Source organism: Odocoileus virginianus, chromosome 12 (genome assembly GCF_023699985.2).
Source record: "Odocoileus virginianus isolate 20LAN1187 ecotype Illinois chromosome 12, Ovbor_1.2, whole genome shotgun sequence".
NCBI lineage: Eukaryota > Metazoa > Chordata > Mammalia > Artiodactyla > Cervidae > Odocoileus > Odocoileus virginianus.
The window spans coordinates 47,475,506-47,493,978 of NC_069685.1; the positions used below are offsets into that span (position 1 = coordinate 47,475,506).

At 50.4% G+C, this 18,473-nt stretch overlaps 1 protein-coding gene and 1 long non-coding RNA gene across 6 annotated transcripts in view; one reads left to right on the top strand and one right to left on the bottom strand.

The window, feature by feature from the left end:
- Positions 1-2,161: 2,161 nt before the first annotated feature.
- On the bottom strand, positions 2,162-7,595 carry LOC139037768 (uncharacterized). The gene is made up of 2 exons (XR_011490667.1): positions 6,523-7,595; positions 2,162-3,446 (listed from the first exon to the last, which is right to left on the bottom strand). It is a non-coding gene; the product is annotated as an uncharacterized lncRNA (long non-coding RNA).
- The window catches only part of SCARB1 (scavenger receptor class B member 1), a 90,979-nt gene continuing 78,349 nt past the window's right edge, over positions 5,844-18,473 (top strand). For 3 of the 5 annotated variants that reach the window (XM_070475090.1, XM_070475089.1, XM_070475088.1), the window contains exon 1: positions 18,118-18,330. In XM_070475090.1, coding sequence (XP_070331191.1) covers positions 18,133-18,330 — 198 coding nt within the window. In that variant the 5' untranslated portion in view covers positions 18,118-18,132. Of the gene's footprint in view, positions 6,203-18,117; positions 18,331-18,473 lie in introns of those variants that run through there. The other 2 variants (XM_070475092.1, XM_070475091.1) reach the window with 1 other exon arrangement.

An 18,473-nucleotide genomic window follows, 5' to 3' on the forward strand; every position in this document is an offset into this window, starting at 1 on the left:
TGAAGGACATAGCAATTCTCACTTGGGGCAAGCATGATTTTGAGTGCCCTGTCACCATGCATGGTCAATGGCTATCGTATTGAATAGTGCGGCCCTGGCATGTTATATAATTGACCAGTGATTATGTTTACCATTTACTGATCTTGCTTGTCTCCTGGAACAGAAGATCCACAAGGCCAGGGAGTTTTGTCATGTTCACTGCTGGGTCCCTAGTCACTAATAGTGACTGACACATAATAGGTGTTCACAGTATGTGTTCATCAACTGAGTGATAGACTGCCCTGATGGTCCAGGGGCTAAGACTCCGCACTCCCAATGAAGGATGCCCCCAGGGGTTTGACCTCTCATCAGGGAGCTAGATCCCACCGTGCCGCCACTAAGAGTTCCCATCCTGCAAAGAAGACCCCACATACCGCAGTGACATAGGCTCCAGATGTGGCCCAAAGTGATAGTTTTTGCTTCCTGGTTGACGTTTTCTTTCTCCCCTGTGCTTTTTCTCACTCTTCCCACTATCTACCCAGCTACTTCCTCTTTTCCCTCTCTCCACTTTTTCTTCAGCAAAGAGAGTAGTAATTCACATCTGGGCTATGGAGCCAAGTGACTTTTTCCATCCTGGCTCTGACACTCACTGGCTATGACTCTCTGAATCGAGTCATTCAGCTTCCCAGCAACACTTCTCATGCTTTGCTCTGGGTGTTAATGATTCTTCCTGGGCTGGGGTGGAGCAGACAACATGTGACAGCCTGCACAAAGTGTTGATCCCCTGTATTGCTGGCACCGTGTTAAGCATGTAACCAGGATAAACTCACACCAGGCAGTGGGCACTGTTGAGATGATCGGTATTGCCTAGATAAGGAAGAAGCCAGGGCACAGAGGGAGAAGGCAATGGCACCCCACTCCAGTACTCTTGCCTGGAAAATCCCACGGACGGAGGAGCCTGGTAGGCTGCAGTCCATGGGGTCGCTGGGAGTCGGACAGGACTGAGCGACTTCACTTTCACTTTTCACTTTCACGCATTGGAGATGGAAATGGCAACCCATTCCAGTGTTCTTGCCTGGAGAATCCCAGGGACGGGAGAGCCTGGTGGGCTGCCGCCTATGGGGTCGCACAAAGTCGGACACAACCGAAGCATCTTCGCAGCAGCAGCAGCAGGGCACAGAGAGGTTAAGTGACTTGCCCAAAACCAACCAGCTATGCAACCTGGCTCCAGAGGTGTGTGCATGTGTGCGAAGCTGCTTCAGTCGTGTCAGACTCTTTGTGACCCCATGGACTGTAGCTGGCCAGGTTCCTCTGTCCATGGGATTCTCCAGGCAAGAATACTGGAGTGGGTTGCCATGTCCTCCTCCAGGGGATCTTCCCCACCCAAGGATTGAACCTGAGTCTCTTAGTCTCCTGCATTGGGAAGGAGGTTCTTTACCATTAGCGCCACCTGGGAAGCCCAGGTGCAGAGGTATGTTCATTTACTTATTTATTTGTCTGTGCTGAGGGAGAGGAGAAAGCGAGGTCAGGGAGATGAGGGTAACCTTGTGGGCTGTGACGAGGACTTTGACTTTTACTCTGAGTGAGGTGGGAAATGTAGGAAAGTTCTGTTGTTTGCTTTGTAACAGCTTTATTGACATATACTTCAGTGATGCTCTAGTTCATATAGCATACAACTGACTCATTGAAAGTGTACAATTCAATGAATTTAGTATTCACACAGCTGTACACCAGCCCCACAATCAATTCTAAAACATTCTATTACCCCAAAAAAGAATCCTTAGCAGTCACTCCTGGTTTTTTCTGCCCCCACCTCCCCTCCCCTGCAAGCGTAGGCAAACACCAATCTGCTTTCTGTCTCTATGGATTTGCCTATCCTGGACATTTCACAGAAATGGAATCACAAAGTACATGGTCTTTAGGAACTGCCCCTTTCACTTGGGATAATGTTTCCAAACTCATTCCATGTTGCAGCCTGTATCAGCACTTCATTATTTAATGCTGGTATTCCACTGTGGGATATTTCATATTTTATTTATTTATGCATCAGCTGGCGGACATTTGGGTTGTTTCCACCTTTCAGCTATTGTGAATAGTGCTGACGTGTGCAAATGTTTGTGTGGACACAGTTTTCATTTCTCTTGTGTAGCCCCAGCAGAGGAACAATGGGGACTTATGGTAATTCTGTGTTTAGTTTTTTATTAGAAAATTAATTAATTTATGTTTTGGCAGTGCTAGGTCTTCACTGCGGGGCTTGGAGTTTCTCTAATTGCAGCGGACGGGGGCTACTCTCTAGTTGTGGTGGACAGGCTTATTGTGGTGGCTGCTCTTGTTGCGGAGCAAAGGCTCTAGGGCACGTGGGTTTCAGTAGTTGCAATTTCACAATCCCACAAGCAGTGTATGAGTCTCAATTTCTCCATGTCTTTGTCGACACCCTCACCAATTGTCTTTTCTTCATGGGAGAGTTTTGAGCCAAGGAGGAACATTGTCTGACTTGGTGTTTACAGGTTGTCTCCGAAATCGACGTCGATTATGTTTTGTTGCTGTTGTTCAGTTGCTGTCTTGTCCAACTCTTTGCAACCCCATGGACTTCAGCACACCAGGCTTCCCTGTCCTTCACCATCTCCCTGAGCTTGCTCAAACTCATGTCCATTGAGTTGGTGATGCCATCCAACCATCTCCTTCTCTGTCACCCCCTTCTCCTCCTGTCCTTCAATCTTTCCCAGAATCAGGGTCTTTTCCAATGAGTTAGCTCTTCAGATCAGGTGGCCAAAGTATTGGAGCTTCAGCTTCAGCATCAGTTCTTCCAGTGAATATTCAGGATTGATAATACTGTACTGTCTTTTATCTTTCTTTTTCTCCTGCATCTTTGTCTTGCCTTGTCCTGGCAAAGCCTCTCCCTGAAACATGATGAAACATCTTTTCTCCAACTTCTTAGGTCACTGCCCACTTCCCCCCATCGGATGTGACTACTCCCTAGCAAGGTCATGGCTGGTCACGTGTCTCAGATATCCTTTCATCTCTGTCTTTCTCTTGTCAAGTGACAGTGTGGCGTGACATGAAAACACTCTTGCTGCGGCCTTGGGAGCTCTCTTGGGTAAGCGTCACGTACATTTGGACCTTGAAGATTTGAAAGTTAGATTGGGTGAGATGGTCAAGGCGAGTCAGTCCTTGCTGAGGGAAGCTGGGTATCAAAGAAGAGGGTGGTGTCAGGCTAAGGACAGACCCCAGATTGTAGTTAGTTAATTTCTAAGAACTCCAAAAATCAGCAAACATAAGTCAATCCCCAGAGCTGATGGCCGCTGAAGGCCTCAAAGATTTCAAGGCAAGTGTATTAACTAATTAATGAGTTGGTTGATTAATTAAAGAAGTAATTATTTCAAGTCTTTAATGAGTATGTACGAGATGTCAGGCATTGCTCCAGGTGCCGGGGATACATCCATGAGCAAATTTGTCTCTCTTGGGAGCTGGAGAGAGAAAGAGGCAAACAGATAAATGAAGAAGACAATTTCAGATAAAATGGGGTGAGTTGATAGAGAGTGATGGTAAACCTACATGGGAAGGAAATCCAGAAAAGAGGGGATATACGTATATGTACAGCTGATTGACTTTGCGGTTCAGTAACAAACACGACATTGTAAAGCAGCTATACTCCAATAAAAATTAATTTAAAAAAAAGAGTGACTGGTGGGTTGGGACTTTCGTTTTGGACAGATTCAACAGTGAAGGTCTCTCTAAGGAGTGAGGTTTGAAGTGAAACCTGGAGGAGGAAGAGTCACATCTGGGCAAGGGCAGGCAGAAGGAATAGCATAGTCAAACGCCGTGTGGCTGGAACAAGCTGTTTAAGGAACAGAAAGAAGGGCCAGGAGCCCGAGGTACAGAGAACAAGCTGGTGAGGTTGGGAGATGCAGGCAAAAAGGTGGGCAAAAGCCAGGACAGTTAGGACCTTGGGGCAGCAATAACAAGAACAGTTAGCTTTATGATGCTTTCATCTTGGGGCACTGTTGTATGTCCTGTTACATCTTCCCACTCATTTAATCCTCATAACAGCCCTTGAAGAGAGGCTTTTATTTTTATTTATTTATTTAGTATTCTTTTGACATGGACCATTTTTAAAGTCTATTGTATTTGCTACAATATTGTTTCTGTTTTATGTTTTGGTTAGGAGGCATAGTAAGATCTTTGTTCCCCCACCAGGGATCGAACTCACACCCCCCTGCACTGGAAGAGGCAGTCTTAACCACTGGACTGCCAAGGAAATTCTGGAGAGAGGCTCTTATTTCCATTTGATAGGTGAAGGAACTGAGGCGCAGAAAGGGCCAAGCCACTTTTCCCAGGACCCTAGAGTAGGAAACCCTACAGCCACCTGATCCAGCCACTTCTGCCCCAGCCACCCTGATCCAGGTCAGGGGTTGGGTCTCTGTTCCTGCTAACCTGAACAATGGTGGGTCCCCTGAGGAGAAGACAGTGCTAGGCAAGGCAGTCACAGCAGGTGCTTGATACATACTGACTCATGCCAGCCTGTGTTGCTTAAGGATGGGCCTGGGAGAAGGCTGTTTCCTACCAGGGTTGAAGAATTTCATTCTGAGCCCTCAGGGTCTGGGCTGCCTTACCCACGTGTTGGGGACCCCTGCGTGACCCCCAACTAGACAATGAGGGGACTGACCTACATCAGGGGTCCAGGACTCAGTGCAGGGTAGGGGTCCTGCAGGTACTCTGAGCAGGTGGGGGCGGGGGCGCTTGTGGAGGACGGCAGGGGGGCACATGCCCATGTTTTACTATTTTGGAGGGGGTGTCAGTAATCCATTGTTCATTTCCTCACTTGCCCATCCTCTGTTTCCCTGTTCATTAGAAAGCAGAGACTTGGATTTGTTGACCTAACCCCCTGTGCATGTTTCCTTATCTGCAAAATGGAGTCGGTGTGGGCAAGGCTCTTAGCACAGAACTTGGCTCACAGAAGGCTCTTCACCGCTTCAATCTAAAATGTTCCTTGTGAGCAGACATTCCTAGCCAGGCAGCGGTGAAGCTACTGAGAGGGGGAGGGCGGGGGCAGAGAGACAAAGCTTCGGCCCCATAGCATGTTAGGGCCTGGCAATGGTCACAAAGCAAGAACAAATGAATGTGGCACATGCCTGGTGGCGCCCCTTGATAAGGGTGGGGGAGAGCTGACGCTATTCTATTTCACACAGGGTGGCTGGGAAGGCCTTTCCGATAACGTGGCCCTAGCAGTCGTGAAGGAAGAAGCCCGGCAGATATCTGGGGGCGGGTGGGGAGCGGAAAGAATTCCAAGTCGTGGTGGGTATGAGGTCCTGAGGCAGGAGTCTGCTAGGCTTGTTCCAGGGAGAGAGAGGCTGGAACAGAATGTGTGTTCACGTGTGTGGGGGGTGGGGTGGGGTGGGGTGGGGGTGTGGTGGGGAGTGGGAGCATGGGGCCAGCTGAGGACTCAGAGGTGAGTGCGGGGGTGGGGGGGAAGCTCTGGAGTTCCTGCAAGAGTTGGGAAATTTCTACTAAATACCAACAATGATGACGGTCAGGACAGAGGAAGTGGGAGGGGAGAAGGGGCGAAATGAGGAGGGGGGGAGGGAGACAGAGGGAGGAGGGGGAGAGAGATGCGGAGAAGAGAGAAGATGGGAGTGCTCATGGAAAGGGATGAGCGGGGAGCAGGTGGGAGTGAGGAAGCCGGGAAGGGTTAGGAGGTGGAGGGGAGCCAGGTCCAACTTTGCACGCAGGCCACGAGGCCCCGGGGGCTCCCTCCGGCAGAAACGGAAGCTAGGGCGCCGGATTCCCGGCGATGGCCCCGCCCCAGTCGGACCTTCTGATCCGCGCCCCGCCTCGGACACGCCCCTTGCTAACTTAGGCCCCGCCCCCTCGCCCAAGCTCGCCCGCGCCGGCCCGAATCCCGGTGCCCAGGGCGTCTCGGGGGGCGGTCCGCCCCGGTGATGGCGCATAAAACCGCTGGCCACCTGCTGGGCCGCTCCTCCGTGTGCTGCGGGCCTCGTCCTCGGAGTCGCTGCCTCTATCACCTTCCGTCCCCGTCTCGGTCCCTTCACAGGCGCGGAACCCCGCGAGCACCGCGCGGGCGCCGGGGCGCGCAGACATGGGCAACCTCTCTAGAGCGCGCCGGGTGACCGCGGCGCTGGGTTTCATCGGGCTCCTCTTCGCCGTGCTGGGCATTATCATGATCGTGATGGTGCCCTCAATCATCAAGCAGCAGGTCCTCAAGGTGGGTGAGGGGCTTGGCCTGGGACCCGTGCGCCGGATACCGTCCGAGGCTCGAGGGCGTTGGGCGCCCGGGAAGGCCAGGCGCGCGGCCGGCGGGTCGGCGACCAGGTGCCGGGATCCGCGTGCCCTGGGCCCGGGCCCCTGAGCACGGGAGAGACCAGAGGGCATGAGGCGAGCCAGTTGGCCATCTTTCCTAGGAACCTCCCCGACCCAGGACGCAGGCTGAGTTTGGGGGCCAAGGAGGGCCCCCGGCCTTCTGCTGGAGGCACTGGACTGGGGTTGGGGAAGCCTGAGGAGAGACCATCGGGAGCCTGACCTCACCTGAAGGGTCTGGGGTCCAAGGCGGGAGTGGAGTGTGGCCGTGTTTCTGATACCGCCAGGAGAAGCCCAGGGGCAGACTCCCATGCTTCTTTACCGTACAGCAGCCTCTGACGGTGTGTGGTAGAACTGGCACTGCACTTTGCTTGCTTCCTGTGAGCGCAGGCGGACAGGAACCCTCCAAGCATGTGCATGTGAGGCTCACATGGGTGCCCAGGCCGCCACTTGTCCCTGCTGTCCAAAACCTCCCCATGCAGACCTCTTCTTAAAGGCAGAATGGGTTGCCCTCTCGTCCCCTGCCACTGCCTTCCTGATGCAGATTGGCAGTGATAAGCCGCTTTGCTCCCCAGATCCATGTATGAGCAGGAATAAACCCAAGGGTGCATAAACAGGGCCCTTCAGGAGCCCACAGCCTGAGAGTTTTCTTCTGATCCTAACCTTATACACCACTGCCCTTTCAACCAGAGAGACAAATGAAGGCTGTCAGCTGGCCTTCAGACCGGCAGACTCTGCCCTGGGTGTCCGGGCAGCATGTTTGAATGAGCCTGCAGTTACTGAAGGACAGACAGATTCCAGGTATCACATTCGAGCTAAAAGCATTCAGAGCTTTGAGGCCAAGGCCACGGCACCTGCAGGGCTCAGAGGGGAAACTGAGGCTTACCTTGGCGCCTCCCAGATCCAACCAAGATGCAGAGCTGGGATAAAGATGTGGTTCTTGTCACTTGCTAATTGATTGCTCTTTCCCCCGCTTTAGATGAGTTTCTTGAGAATGGGGACTCGGTCACATTTCATGTCCATGCCCCATGCCCGATGCAAGATGCCTGAGAGATGAATGAATGAATGAAGGCTGTATCTGCTTAGACCCGGCTGCCATTTTTTTGGCTTTAAAGATGGAGCAATACCCGTCTGGTTTTTCTCGAGGTCTCTGGGCAAGTGGTTGTCTGAGTCATCTTGGCCACACCATGTCCTTTGTTTTGTTCTCAAATCTTGTCCCATTAAGTCCTGTAATCTGATTGCAGGGAGGTCCTGGCCAATGGTGACATTGAGTTCTGAGTTCCTCTTAGTGGTTTTTTAATTTTGCCTGTGAAGTGGCGGGAAAAAGTTTTGTGGGGAGACCTCAGAGCAACAGAACTGCTTCTTTTTATCCCATGGCGGCCAATGGGTGTTTTTGCTTTGCTTTTCAAAGTAGCTGTAAGAAAAAAAAAGTAGCTGTGAGGGCTTTATCTCAGTGAAAGCCAGCTGTAAACGCCTGCCGATTTTGCAGTTTCTGTGCCATATGCACCCTGGAGGGATGGTCACTCGTGTGCTGTATGCATGGTGAACCCTGTCGTGATCCTGTGCAAAGAGCGTCTTGCTTTGGGGACGGGGGAATGGGGATGAGTGGAATTTATAGTTGATGAAGAATCTTGTCAACCCAGTCCTTCTTGGACTTGATGCAGGTGTTTTCTTTTTATGGAAATCAGATGAAGGATGTGCGTGTGTGTGTGAATGTACATGCACACATGCATGCCCTACCTAATTTCTCATTCCTCCTCTGGGCTTCCAGACAGGAAAGCGCCACTGCCCTCAGTTGTCCCGGAGCTAAGATTTCCTGGCTTAAACTTGAGGGAGAGTCACCCAGCATTTACCATAAATAGCCCAAAGGTGATTGGTCTGTGACTGAGTGGTGTGAAGACGCGGAGGCGAGCCCAGCCTGTGATAGCTTCTTGGACAGCTCAGGCCAAGCTCTGGCCAAGAGCCTTCCGTCAGAAGAGTGTCTGTGTGCAGGAGACTGAGTGAGTGGCGCGTTAGGAGAGGAAGGGATGGCCTGTTGGTGTTTGCTTTGGCTGCACGTGTCCATGTACAACTTGAATGGGAGGACTTGTGCTTTGATTTCTACTGTTTTACGCTTTGGGGTTAATGAAAGAAGTCATGTATATAAAAGACATGCATTCTTTTTTAACCGAGAAACTATCTCTTTCTTTTTCAAAATATAATTTTATTTATTTGTTTTTTGGCTGTGCTGGCTCTTCGCTGCTGTGCGGGCTTTTTTCTCGCTGTGGTGAGCAGGGGCTCTTTTTGGTGCACAGGCTTCTCATTGCAGTGGCTTCTCTTGTTGCGGAGCAGGGGCTCCAGGGCACTCGGGCTTCAGTGGTGTGGCATGAGGCCTCGGTAGTTGGGGTTCCTGGACCATAGAGCACAGCCTCAGTAGTTGGGGTGCACGGGTGTAATGGCTCTGCAGCATGTGGGATCTTCCTGGAACAGGGGTCGAAACTGTGTCTCTGGCATTGGCAGGTGGATTCTTTATCACTGAGCCACCAGGGAAGCCCCAGGACATGCATTCTTGTTTGTAAGAAAAATTCAAGTTGAGGGAAGACAGGGTCTTCCCCCGCCCCACCCTGGCCCCGCTCCTTTTATTCCCCTTCTCGATAGTACCACCATCATCCAAGATTAGCTTCGAAAGAAGACTTTTATGGAGCTACACATCATGGATGTGTGTTTAGACATAGTATTATATACTTACAAGTATTGAACTAAACTGTCTAAACAGCCTGCAGTTTGCTTTGCAATTCACAGATACCATTTGAAAATTTTTCCATGTCTGAACATAGAAATCTGTCACATTTTCACGGTTGCATAGTATTTCTTTGAATACTGTACACCTACTTACCTGTTTCTCCATTTACTGATAATTTTCTCATACATACCTTTCTGTGTACGTGGATAACTACTTCCACTGGGTGCATTTCTAGAAGAGAAACCTCCAGACCAGAAGGTCTGTCCGTTTTGAATTTGGTCACAGCCTAATGACCCTTCTGAAGATCAAGAGCATTTATACTTCCATCTAGAGTATGAAACTATTCACTCCCCCACATCTCTGCCATTATTGGTGATGACCAATTTATTAGCATCTTGAATAATTTTGGCGGGTTAATCTGATGCATATAATTTACATTTCTCAGGTTGCTGCCGGGGTTGCACCCATTTTGAAACTGGTGTCAGTTTCCAGAGCTCACAGTTTGCAGACCTGGCTGGTCCCTTTGCTTGCTGGGGACCTCAAGCCAGTTACTTCACCTGTGAGCCAGGGATTATGTCTTCAGCTCTGAGGCAGGAATCAGATCTAGTTTGCCTCCTGTCAAGATGATAAAGTACAAAGGCGATGACATGTGTGATGTACCCGTTTTCTCATTTGAAGGTTATCACACTCTCGTAAGCTGCTGTGGTGTTTCCCCTTCCTACAGATAAGGAAACTGAGGCATACAAAGCCCAGAGACATGTCAAGTTTCACACAGCTCATGGCAGTTATGGTCAGGAATCCTGACCACAAATCTGGGTCTATACTTCAATAGGGGAATAGGAAGGAAAGCAGAAGTCTTTTATCCAGTGGATTTCTGGGCAGAGATTAGAAAGAAAGAACTAGATCTTTATATATTTGGGCACAGAAAAGCAAAGCGGACGAACACATGACTAATTGAAAAAAAGCTATAAGGTTCTTTTTGTTAAAAAAAACAAACAAAAACTCCATGAAACTCTGTATTTTCACTCGATTTCTATCAGTGCATGTAAAAGCACAGAAAAAGTTGTGGAAGGGTGCACCAGGCTGACAAAAGTGGTTACTCAGGGAATTGGGGGTGTGGTGGGGGGAAACATGCTTTATCTGTGAAGTTCATACTTCTTTTTTTAATAATTAATTAATTATTAATTTGTCTGGGCCAGGTCTTAGTTTTGGCCTGCTGAATCTTTTTTTTTTTTTCTTTTTTTAATGGCAGCGTGTGAAGTCTTTTTTAGTTTCGGCATGCAAACTCTTAGTTGTGGCATGTGGGATCTATGTCCCTGACCAGGGATTGAATCTGGGCTCCCTGCACTGGGAGTGTGGAGTCTTAGCTCCTGAACCCCCAGACTTTTCTTTTTAAACAAGGAGAATATATTCATGTGTTATGTGTTTAGTTAAAGGTTAGTTACGAATTCATAGCTTTCCCCCAAAGAATGGCCAGATGAGTTAAATACAGAATGTGGGAGGCACACAGCGGAGAGGTGCTGTGGATGGAGGTCCCTGGGAGAGGCCTTGAGGGATAAGACTCGTTTCTTCTCCTTTCTCCCCACCAGTGGTGGCGGGGGGAGGGGGTTGGATGAGAGGTGTTCAGACTGAACGCATTTAGGAGTGTAATCAAGGATGACTATGTGCCAGGCATCTTTGTAAATGTCAGTCATCTCAATTAGTCCTGGGAGAATTCTGGAACACACCTCTCATTGTCATCGTCTACAGTTAGGGAAACAGAAGCTTAAGAGAGTAATTTGCTGGTGTGTGTGTATGTGTGTGTGTGTGTACGTGAAAATATCCTGAGGCAAATCCCAGGAGGACGGGCATGCTTGTATCCATAGCCTCGAATGGAACCTGGCATGCGTGGCCCTCTCTGTTGGCATGGATTAGGAACCCTGGTCTAGGTCCCTGGGCATGTATTTCCAAATTACTGGCTGTTTCTGGTCCACCAGGGTAGGTCCTGCTGGGCCAAGGGGAAGGGGCTTATCTGCTGGGCCATCTTGTATAGTGACGGACCTGGTAGCCTTCTCCACGGCTGGGGGTGGGGGGGGAGTGGGAAACTGAGTCTCTCTCTCTCTTTTCTTTTTAGTATTTTATTTATTTTGTTGTGCCGGGTCTTAGTTGAAGCATGTGAGACCTTTAATTGTGGCATGTGGTGATCTAGTTCTCCGACCAGGGATTGAACCCTGGCCCCCTGCATTGGGAACTCAGACTGTAAGCCACTGGACCACCAGGGAAGCGCCTTCTCTGCCTTGTTTAAAGTTTTCTAGTTGGAATCAGCCTTAGGTGCTTTATCCACTCATTTTTCCAGCTGCCAAATTCTTCCCTTACCTGTGTCTGTAGCTCGATAAATGACACCTCCATTTGTTCCCTCCAAGAATAGAGGCACAAACCTTGGGTTTTCCTGGATGTTTTTTTGTGGTATCCTTGTATCTGCTCCATCAGCAAAATCTATTAGGATTACCTTCAAAACATATTCTGACACCTTCTCAATATCTTTACCACTCTGGCCTCCTCCATTCACCACTTGGGCCGATGCCGTAATCTCATCTCTGGTTTCCATAGACAACCTGATCACGTGTCCTCTCTGCTCACAGCCCTTTGAGGTATCCCCATTTCACTCTGAGTGAATACCAAGGTCAGTTTGGTGACCTGAACTCCCTGCCACGATCCAGCTCCTGTCGCCTCTTTCACCGCTCGCCCTGTCTTGGCCCCCTGCTCACCTGCCACAGTGTCCCTGGTCTTCAGCATCCTTGAGCCACTGAGCCTGGTTCCACCAAACTCTGGCTTGCTTTCCCCACCGCCCTGAAGGCTCATCCCCCAGATATCTGCATAGCTCTCCCCTCATTGTCCCTAAAAGCCACCCCCCACTTATGTTACATGTTGATTCGTGCATTTTCTTTCTCCCTCATGGGCAGGAGCAGGGGCTGTCCTGTCACTCTCCCTGTAGTGTCCCCTGGACCAGAGCAGCGCTTGGATTCACGATGGGATGGCGGGATGAACAGACCCTGAGTGCTTTGAGGTTGGGCTCTTTTCTTGGCCTTTCCGCACCCCCACCCTCAGCCTCCCTTTTTTTTACCCCCTCTCCCTCTGCAAGGGACACCCAAAGAACCTTCAGGACACCATGCTCTGCCTCACTTGTTTCTCACCAAGGTGTAAATGCTCAGTCGTGTGTAACTCTTTGTGGCCCCATGAACTGTAGCCCACCAGACTCCTCTGTCATAGGGATTTTCCAGCAAGAATGCTGGAGCCAGTTGCCGTTTCCTCCTCCAGGGGATCTTCCTAACCCAGGGATTGAACCCACATCTCCTGCGTCACCTGCATTGACAGGTGAGTTCTTTACCAGGGAACCACCTGGAAGCCACCAGTTGCTTTTCACCCTCTGGCAAATTTCTTTCGTGCAGCAGTTCAGAGGTGGGGGTTGGGGAGAGATAACAATCGGTAGACACTGATTAAGCACCAGACACTGTTCTAGGTGTTTTACGTGCAGTCACTTCATTTAGTATCTAAATAGCTTCCGTTGCCTCTTTTTTATTGAGGGAAATGGAAGCATAGAGCCGAAAAGACACTGGCCCCCGGTCACACCGCTGCAGGGGCAGCACCAGGATTCTAGCTGGGCGGGCTGCCGCCTGTGGACCCTCTCTTCCCCACTCTCCGTATCCCTGAGAGCTCGACTTGGTGTTTGGAGGCAGGGCAAACCCTTCCCCTGGTGTCTGCTTGGGTCCAGTGTCCCTTGTCCTTTTCCTGAACAGACAGTGGGGCAGTGGGGTCCTTCCCAGGCTTTTCTCCTGATCATCGCCTCCCTCAAACTGTGAGTGCAGGATGCCTCCCGACGCCTTTCCTCCATGGCTGTCCGATAGGCCTGGGTGGGCTCTAGAATCACTGATACCAAGGGAAGCTGGCCTGTGGTCCCAGCGATTCTCAGGGTGGCCCCGCTGTCATGTAGGGTCTGCTTGGCCAGGTCTGTTCCCTGTCCCCTGTCTGGGGCTCCAGAAAGCCCCGGGGGTCGTGTCTCGGAGGGTGTCAAAGTGTTGAGAGGGCTGACTGCATCTGACTGCCTCTGGCCATGGAGGACAAGGCTGTAGACTTGACCCATGGCTGCAGACTGCAGGGGACGCACTCCCTTCTCGGGGCAGTGGAGTTGCAGGTGTTTTCCAATTTTGTTGTGTTTTTCTTCCTCTTTCCTGCCTGGGGCTTCCTACCCCTCTGGTGTGTGAGAGGGCGGCTTCCACTTAACTCCAGAGCCAGGGCTGAAAAACATGGGCTATTTTTAGTTTCCCTGAGTGTTGGTTATTTTTGTTTCCCTCTTTGCTCCTCATGGATTTGCTTCACCACTGTGTGTGTTTGAGAGTGTGCTGCATATACATGTTGATGTATGTATATGCATGCCGGTAGTACACGTGTGACACATGAACACGTGTTGGCATGCACCCATGCACACTTGTGTGTGACCATGTGCTGAAGCATGCACACATTCATGTTGCTTGTTGGCATGGGGGCACAGTGTCTTTGTGATAGCGTATGTGTGTATGTACCTGAACACATGTGTACACATACATTGACATGTGCCCACACTTGGTTCTTGGCACACCTGGGTTCACACGTATTATTGTTATCCATGTGTATATGCATGGGCTCACATGTGTGTTGACACATGCTGGGCGTATAGTTACACATGTGGGCACACATGGTAACACATGTTCTGAGTGTGTTGGGGTGTGTATACACACACGTGGCCATGTGTCCTATTGCGGTCTGGGCTTCTGGAGGCCTGGCCCGGGGCTGTGTTCAGTGCGCTGAAAGAAAGAAAGAGGGAAAGAAAGAAAAAGTGAAGTCCCTTAGTTATGTCCGACTCTTTGCGACCCCATGGATTGTAGCCCGCCAGGCTCCTCGTCCATGGAATTTTCCAGGGAACGATACTGGAGTGGATTGCCATTTCCTTCTCCAGGGGATCTTGGGAAGGGCTTCCCTGGAGGCTCAGATGGTAGAGAGTCTGCCTGCAATTCGGGAGACCCGGGTTCAGTGCACCTGGCTTTTCCCATTTCATGACATGTTCCCCAAGCCTTCCTAGGATGACTCATACTTGCCAGGCGCTCTCTCCCTGACCCATGTGATTAGCTAGAATTTAGAGAACCTCAGCTACCTGGAATCATCCTGTTATGACTTCAGCGTGTAGCAAGTGGGAAGGAAGTGAGTGGATGTCAAGGATTTGCTCGTTGAAGATTTTCATTTTCCCTTGGGCAGTTTTGTTCTGCTGGAACCTGGGCCCAGGCATGTCTGCTCCGTCAGTGACTGTGGATCTTGGTGCCTGGAAGCATGATCCTACACGCTTGGTCAGCAGCAGAGAGGCCCCTGGGCAGAGAGACCCCCCCCAAGGCAGGTTTCAGCCACAAGCCTGACTTTTCTGGCTCATAATCTTAGAATTAGAGAATTTGGTTACAAGAGCACCTACTCCCACTCTTCCCACCCCGCTTCTGTGCCATAGAGGTCTAGCAGCTTTGTCCCCATAAACACATTTAGAGGGCAAAGAATTCAACTGTAGGTAGGACTCAGCCAAAAAAAAAAAAAAAAAAAACAGACAAAAGGAGAAGTTCTTTTATGTGCCTCATCTCCTGCCCTCTGGTTCAGATGTGACTTTGGCCTCCACTGGCCCTTGGAGGGGCCATGGGAGCTGAAATGCAAAAAGAAACAAAAACCAACACCAAAAAACTCATTCTTGGCTTTGGGGCTCTCTGGGGCCCTGGAGCTGGCGAGTTACAGGCTGTGCAGGAGTGCCTGGGACCCACATTTGAAGCTCGGAGTCATTCTGCTCAGAACCTCCCTGAACCCAGAGGTCCGGGCCCCTGGTGACCCTGGGCGCAGCTGGCTTCATTGTCTGGCTTCCTTCCCCCACCTCCACCCCATCGTTTCCTCCTGTGCCCCGATTTATTGCTTCGTGCTGGGTAGGAGGAAGGAATAGGAGTGGCCCGACCTGTGCTTGCTTCCTGGCATTTGGGGTGAAGTTCCTTCCACCTTTTCTGGAAGCTGCCAGAAGGACTCTTGAGACACTTTGATGTGTGGTCTCTTGGGCTGCTCTTGAACTCAGATGCTGTTGTCTCCTTATCTCCCTGACCGCTGGCCATTGGCACGTCCCTGCAGTAAACCCTTTCCTGGCTGAGGTCACACGCTCTCACACGTCTAATGCCATCTTTGTCTGGGCCCCTCCCAAATTGATATCCTAGGCCCAGGCCTTTCCCCTTGAACTCCAGCCTTGAGCATCCAGTGGCCAGCTCCGTATCTCAACCTGGGTGTTCAAAGGCAACTCAGGCTTACTCTAGCCAGTGCTTGACTTTCCATCACTGCCCCTGCCCCAGAACCTCATTCCTCCTGCCACAGTCCCATCTCAGGCTGTCGCTCCTCCATCTGCCAGCTCCCCTGGCCGAAAGCCTTGGAGTCAGCCTTGACTCTCTCACTTCCCACGTTGGACATTTTGTTTTTGGCCTCATCTTCGAAATATATGCAGAGAGACCTCCCTGGTGGTCCAGTGGCTGAGACGCCGCGCTTTCGATGCAGTGGGCCTGGGTTTGATCCCTGGTCAGGGAGCTAGATCCCACAGGGCGCAACTAAAAGTTCGCATTCCAGGACTGAAGATCCCGCATGCTGTAATTAAGAGATTTTGCATGTCACAACTTAGAAAAAAAAAAAGAAAAAGGTCCCTCATGCTGCAATGAAGATCAAAGATCCTCTGCGTCCCCGTTAAGATGTGGAGCAGCTAAATAAATAAATAGATAAAACTAAGATACTAAATAACCCAAAAAACACAAAAGCAAAAATATATCCAGAATCCAGCTTCTCTCCACACCCACGGCCACCACCCTGGTCCAAGGCACCATCAACTTTGGCCTGGATTCCTGCACATCTCCCTGTGTCCACCGTTGCTCCCTGGCTAGGTTTTTCAGCACAGCAGCCAAAGGGATCCCAAGAAATCTGCAATCAGAGCACCATCCTCTTCTGCTTAAATAAAGCCTGGCAGTGGGCCCACACCATCCCCTCCGAGTCAAGGTGAGACCTTGAGGGCCGTCTTTCTGTCCTCCCCTTCAGCTTGACCTTGCATCCAGCCCTGCTGGCTGTTCCTAACCGACACATCGACCTTATTGAGTTCTTCCCTTTGCCCACAGCTCTTTCTCTGATGTGACATGTGCGTGATTCTCTTTCCTGCCTCCTTTAGGCCTTTGTTTGGATCTCACTTTCTCATGAATCTTTCTCTTTACAGGTTTTTTTTTTTTTTTTTGGTCTCACTGTGCAGCATGCAGGACCTTACTTCCCCTACCAGGGATCGAACCCGTGCCCCTTGCGGTGCAAGCATGGATTCTTAACCATCCGGCCACGAGGGAAGTCCTTCTCTTTTTGAATATTGCAAGTTTTCTTCCCTTTCCCTGGTGCTTCCTTCTGTTTTTCTTTTGTCACCCCATCGTCCGTTGAGATACTGCAAAATTCACCTGCGCATCCTGTTTATTGCTTATTGTCTGTTTCTCTCTGTGAGAGTGTCAGGCCCATGAGGGCAGGGGCCTTGGTTTTTGTTCATTGCTGTGTCCCAAGCACTTGGAACGATGCCTAGCACATAATGGTAGGTTCCTGAATAGTTATTGAACGGATGTTTAGAAGACGAGAGTGGTTTCACAGGGAGGTACGTGGCGAGTTGTCACCCTCTATGGTGACATGGGGGGGCTCCCCTCACCCTGTGTGGTTCCACTCCGCGTGAAGCTGTCTCATCTCTCACCTCCTGCAGGAGCTCCCTTTCCGGGCCATCTGCTCCTACTCACGCCACTCTTGTCAATTTTCCCTGCCACAGTAGAATGTTCTTTATTGTTTTTCTTCTTATTTTGGATTATTTTGGATATTTCTTTCTTTCTTTGGCTGTACCTCACAGCCCGTGGAACTTCCTTGACCAGGGATTAAACCTACACCCCCAGAAGTGGAAACATGTTATCTTAACCACTAGACCACCAGGGAAGCCCAGCTGCACTTATATATGTATATCGTTCATTTATTTATGGCTGTACTGGGTCCTCATTGCAAGGGTTGTTTCTGGTTGCAGGGACTGGGGGCTACTCTCTAGTTGCGGTGTACCGGCTTCTCATTGAGTTGGCTTCCCTTGTTGTGGGGCTCTGGCTCTAGGGCGCATGGGCTTCAGTAGTTGTGACCCACAGGCTCAGTTGCCATGCGGCGTGTGGAATCTTCCCAGACTGGGGATCGAACCCAGGATCCCTGCATTGGCATGTGGATTCTTAACCATTGGACCATCAGGGAAGTCCCCCTATGCTCTTAAAAATAATGTAAATGCATCATTTCACAATACTGATTAAAACCTTCTTGCATGTGGTATGAAACCCATCTGCTCCTCATGGCCTGTAAGCCTCTTTCCTGCCTCCACTCCCTGCACTTTGTTGCAGCCTCGTAGACTTTTCTTCTTGTTGTTTTTTGTTTTTGGTTATGCCACACCTTGCAGGATCTTAGTTCCCCGACCAGGGATCGAACCTAGGTCCTAGGCAGTGAAAGCATGGAGTCCTAACCACTGGACAACCAAAGAATTCGCCTCATGAGCTTTTCTTTTCCTCCCATGCACAGGTGTTCTTTCCTGCATCAGAGCCTTTGCACAGACTGTTCCTTCTTCCCAGAAGCCTTTTTCCTCCTGACTTTTGTGCTGGATTCTTTTCATGCTTAAGCTCAAATGGTACTCTTGACGATTACCCCTCTCCTCCCCCACTCACCCTATGAACCTACCCTATCTGTGTTATAAGCATTCCATGTTATTATCTTCTAAGCTGTCACCATTCTGGAATGATACCGTTCACTCGGTTGAGGTTTCCCAAGGCAGGGGCCTTGTCTGTCTTGTTCATGACTGTATCCCGTGGTTGGGGACCCTGGTCTAGGACAGAGACCTGGCTAGGGAGGGACCTCAGGCCGAGGCAGTGAGAGGAGTCCAATCAGGATCTTCAAATTCATAGATTTGGAAGGCAGACTCCTTGGCTTCAATGCTGGCTCTTCCCCTCCTTCCCCTCCTATCTCCCGCACCAGAGAGGACCTGGGAGCCTGGTCTTTGTGGTGTGTTCATGGATTCAGGGCCTGAGTCTCAACAAGTCCTGCCTGTGTTCCAGAGATATCTCTCTGACTCCAGTGACTGGGTGTTTTTCCCAGCTGAGCGTTGGTGTCTTCTGATTGATTCCTCCTCTGCCCCAGTTCAAAGGTGGAGTGGCCAGAAGGAAGGGACACCGGTTTATGAAAGCTGTCATTGGGGCCATCTGGGGGTGGTAAGTAAAGAAACAGCACCTGTCTTGGCCCAGGGACCCAGGGAGGTATGGAGTCTGGCCTGGAGCCACCTCACTCTGTCTCTCAGAGGGAGAAGGGATCTTCCTGCTGGCATCTTGGCTTCAGCTGGGTGGCTTGGATTGGG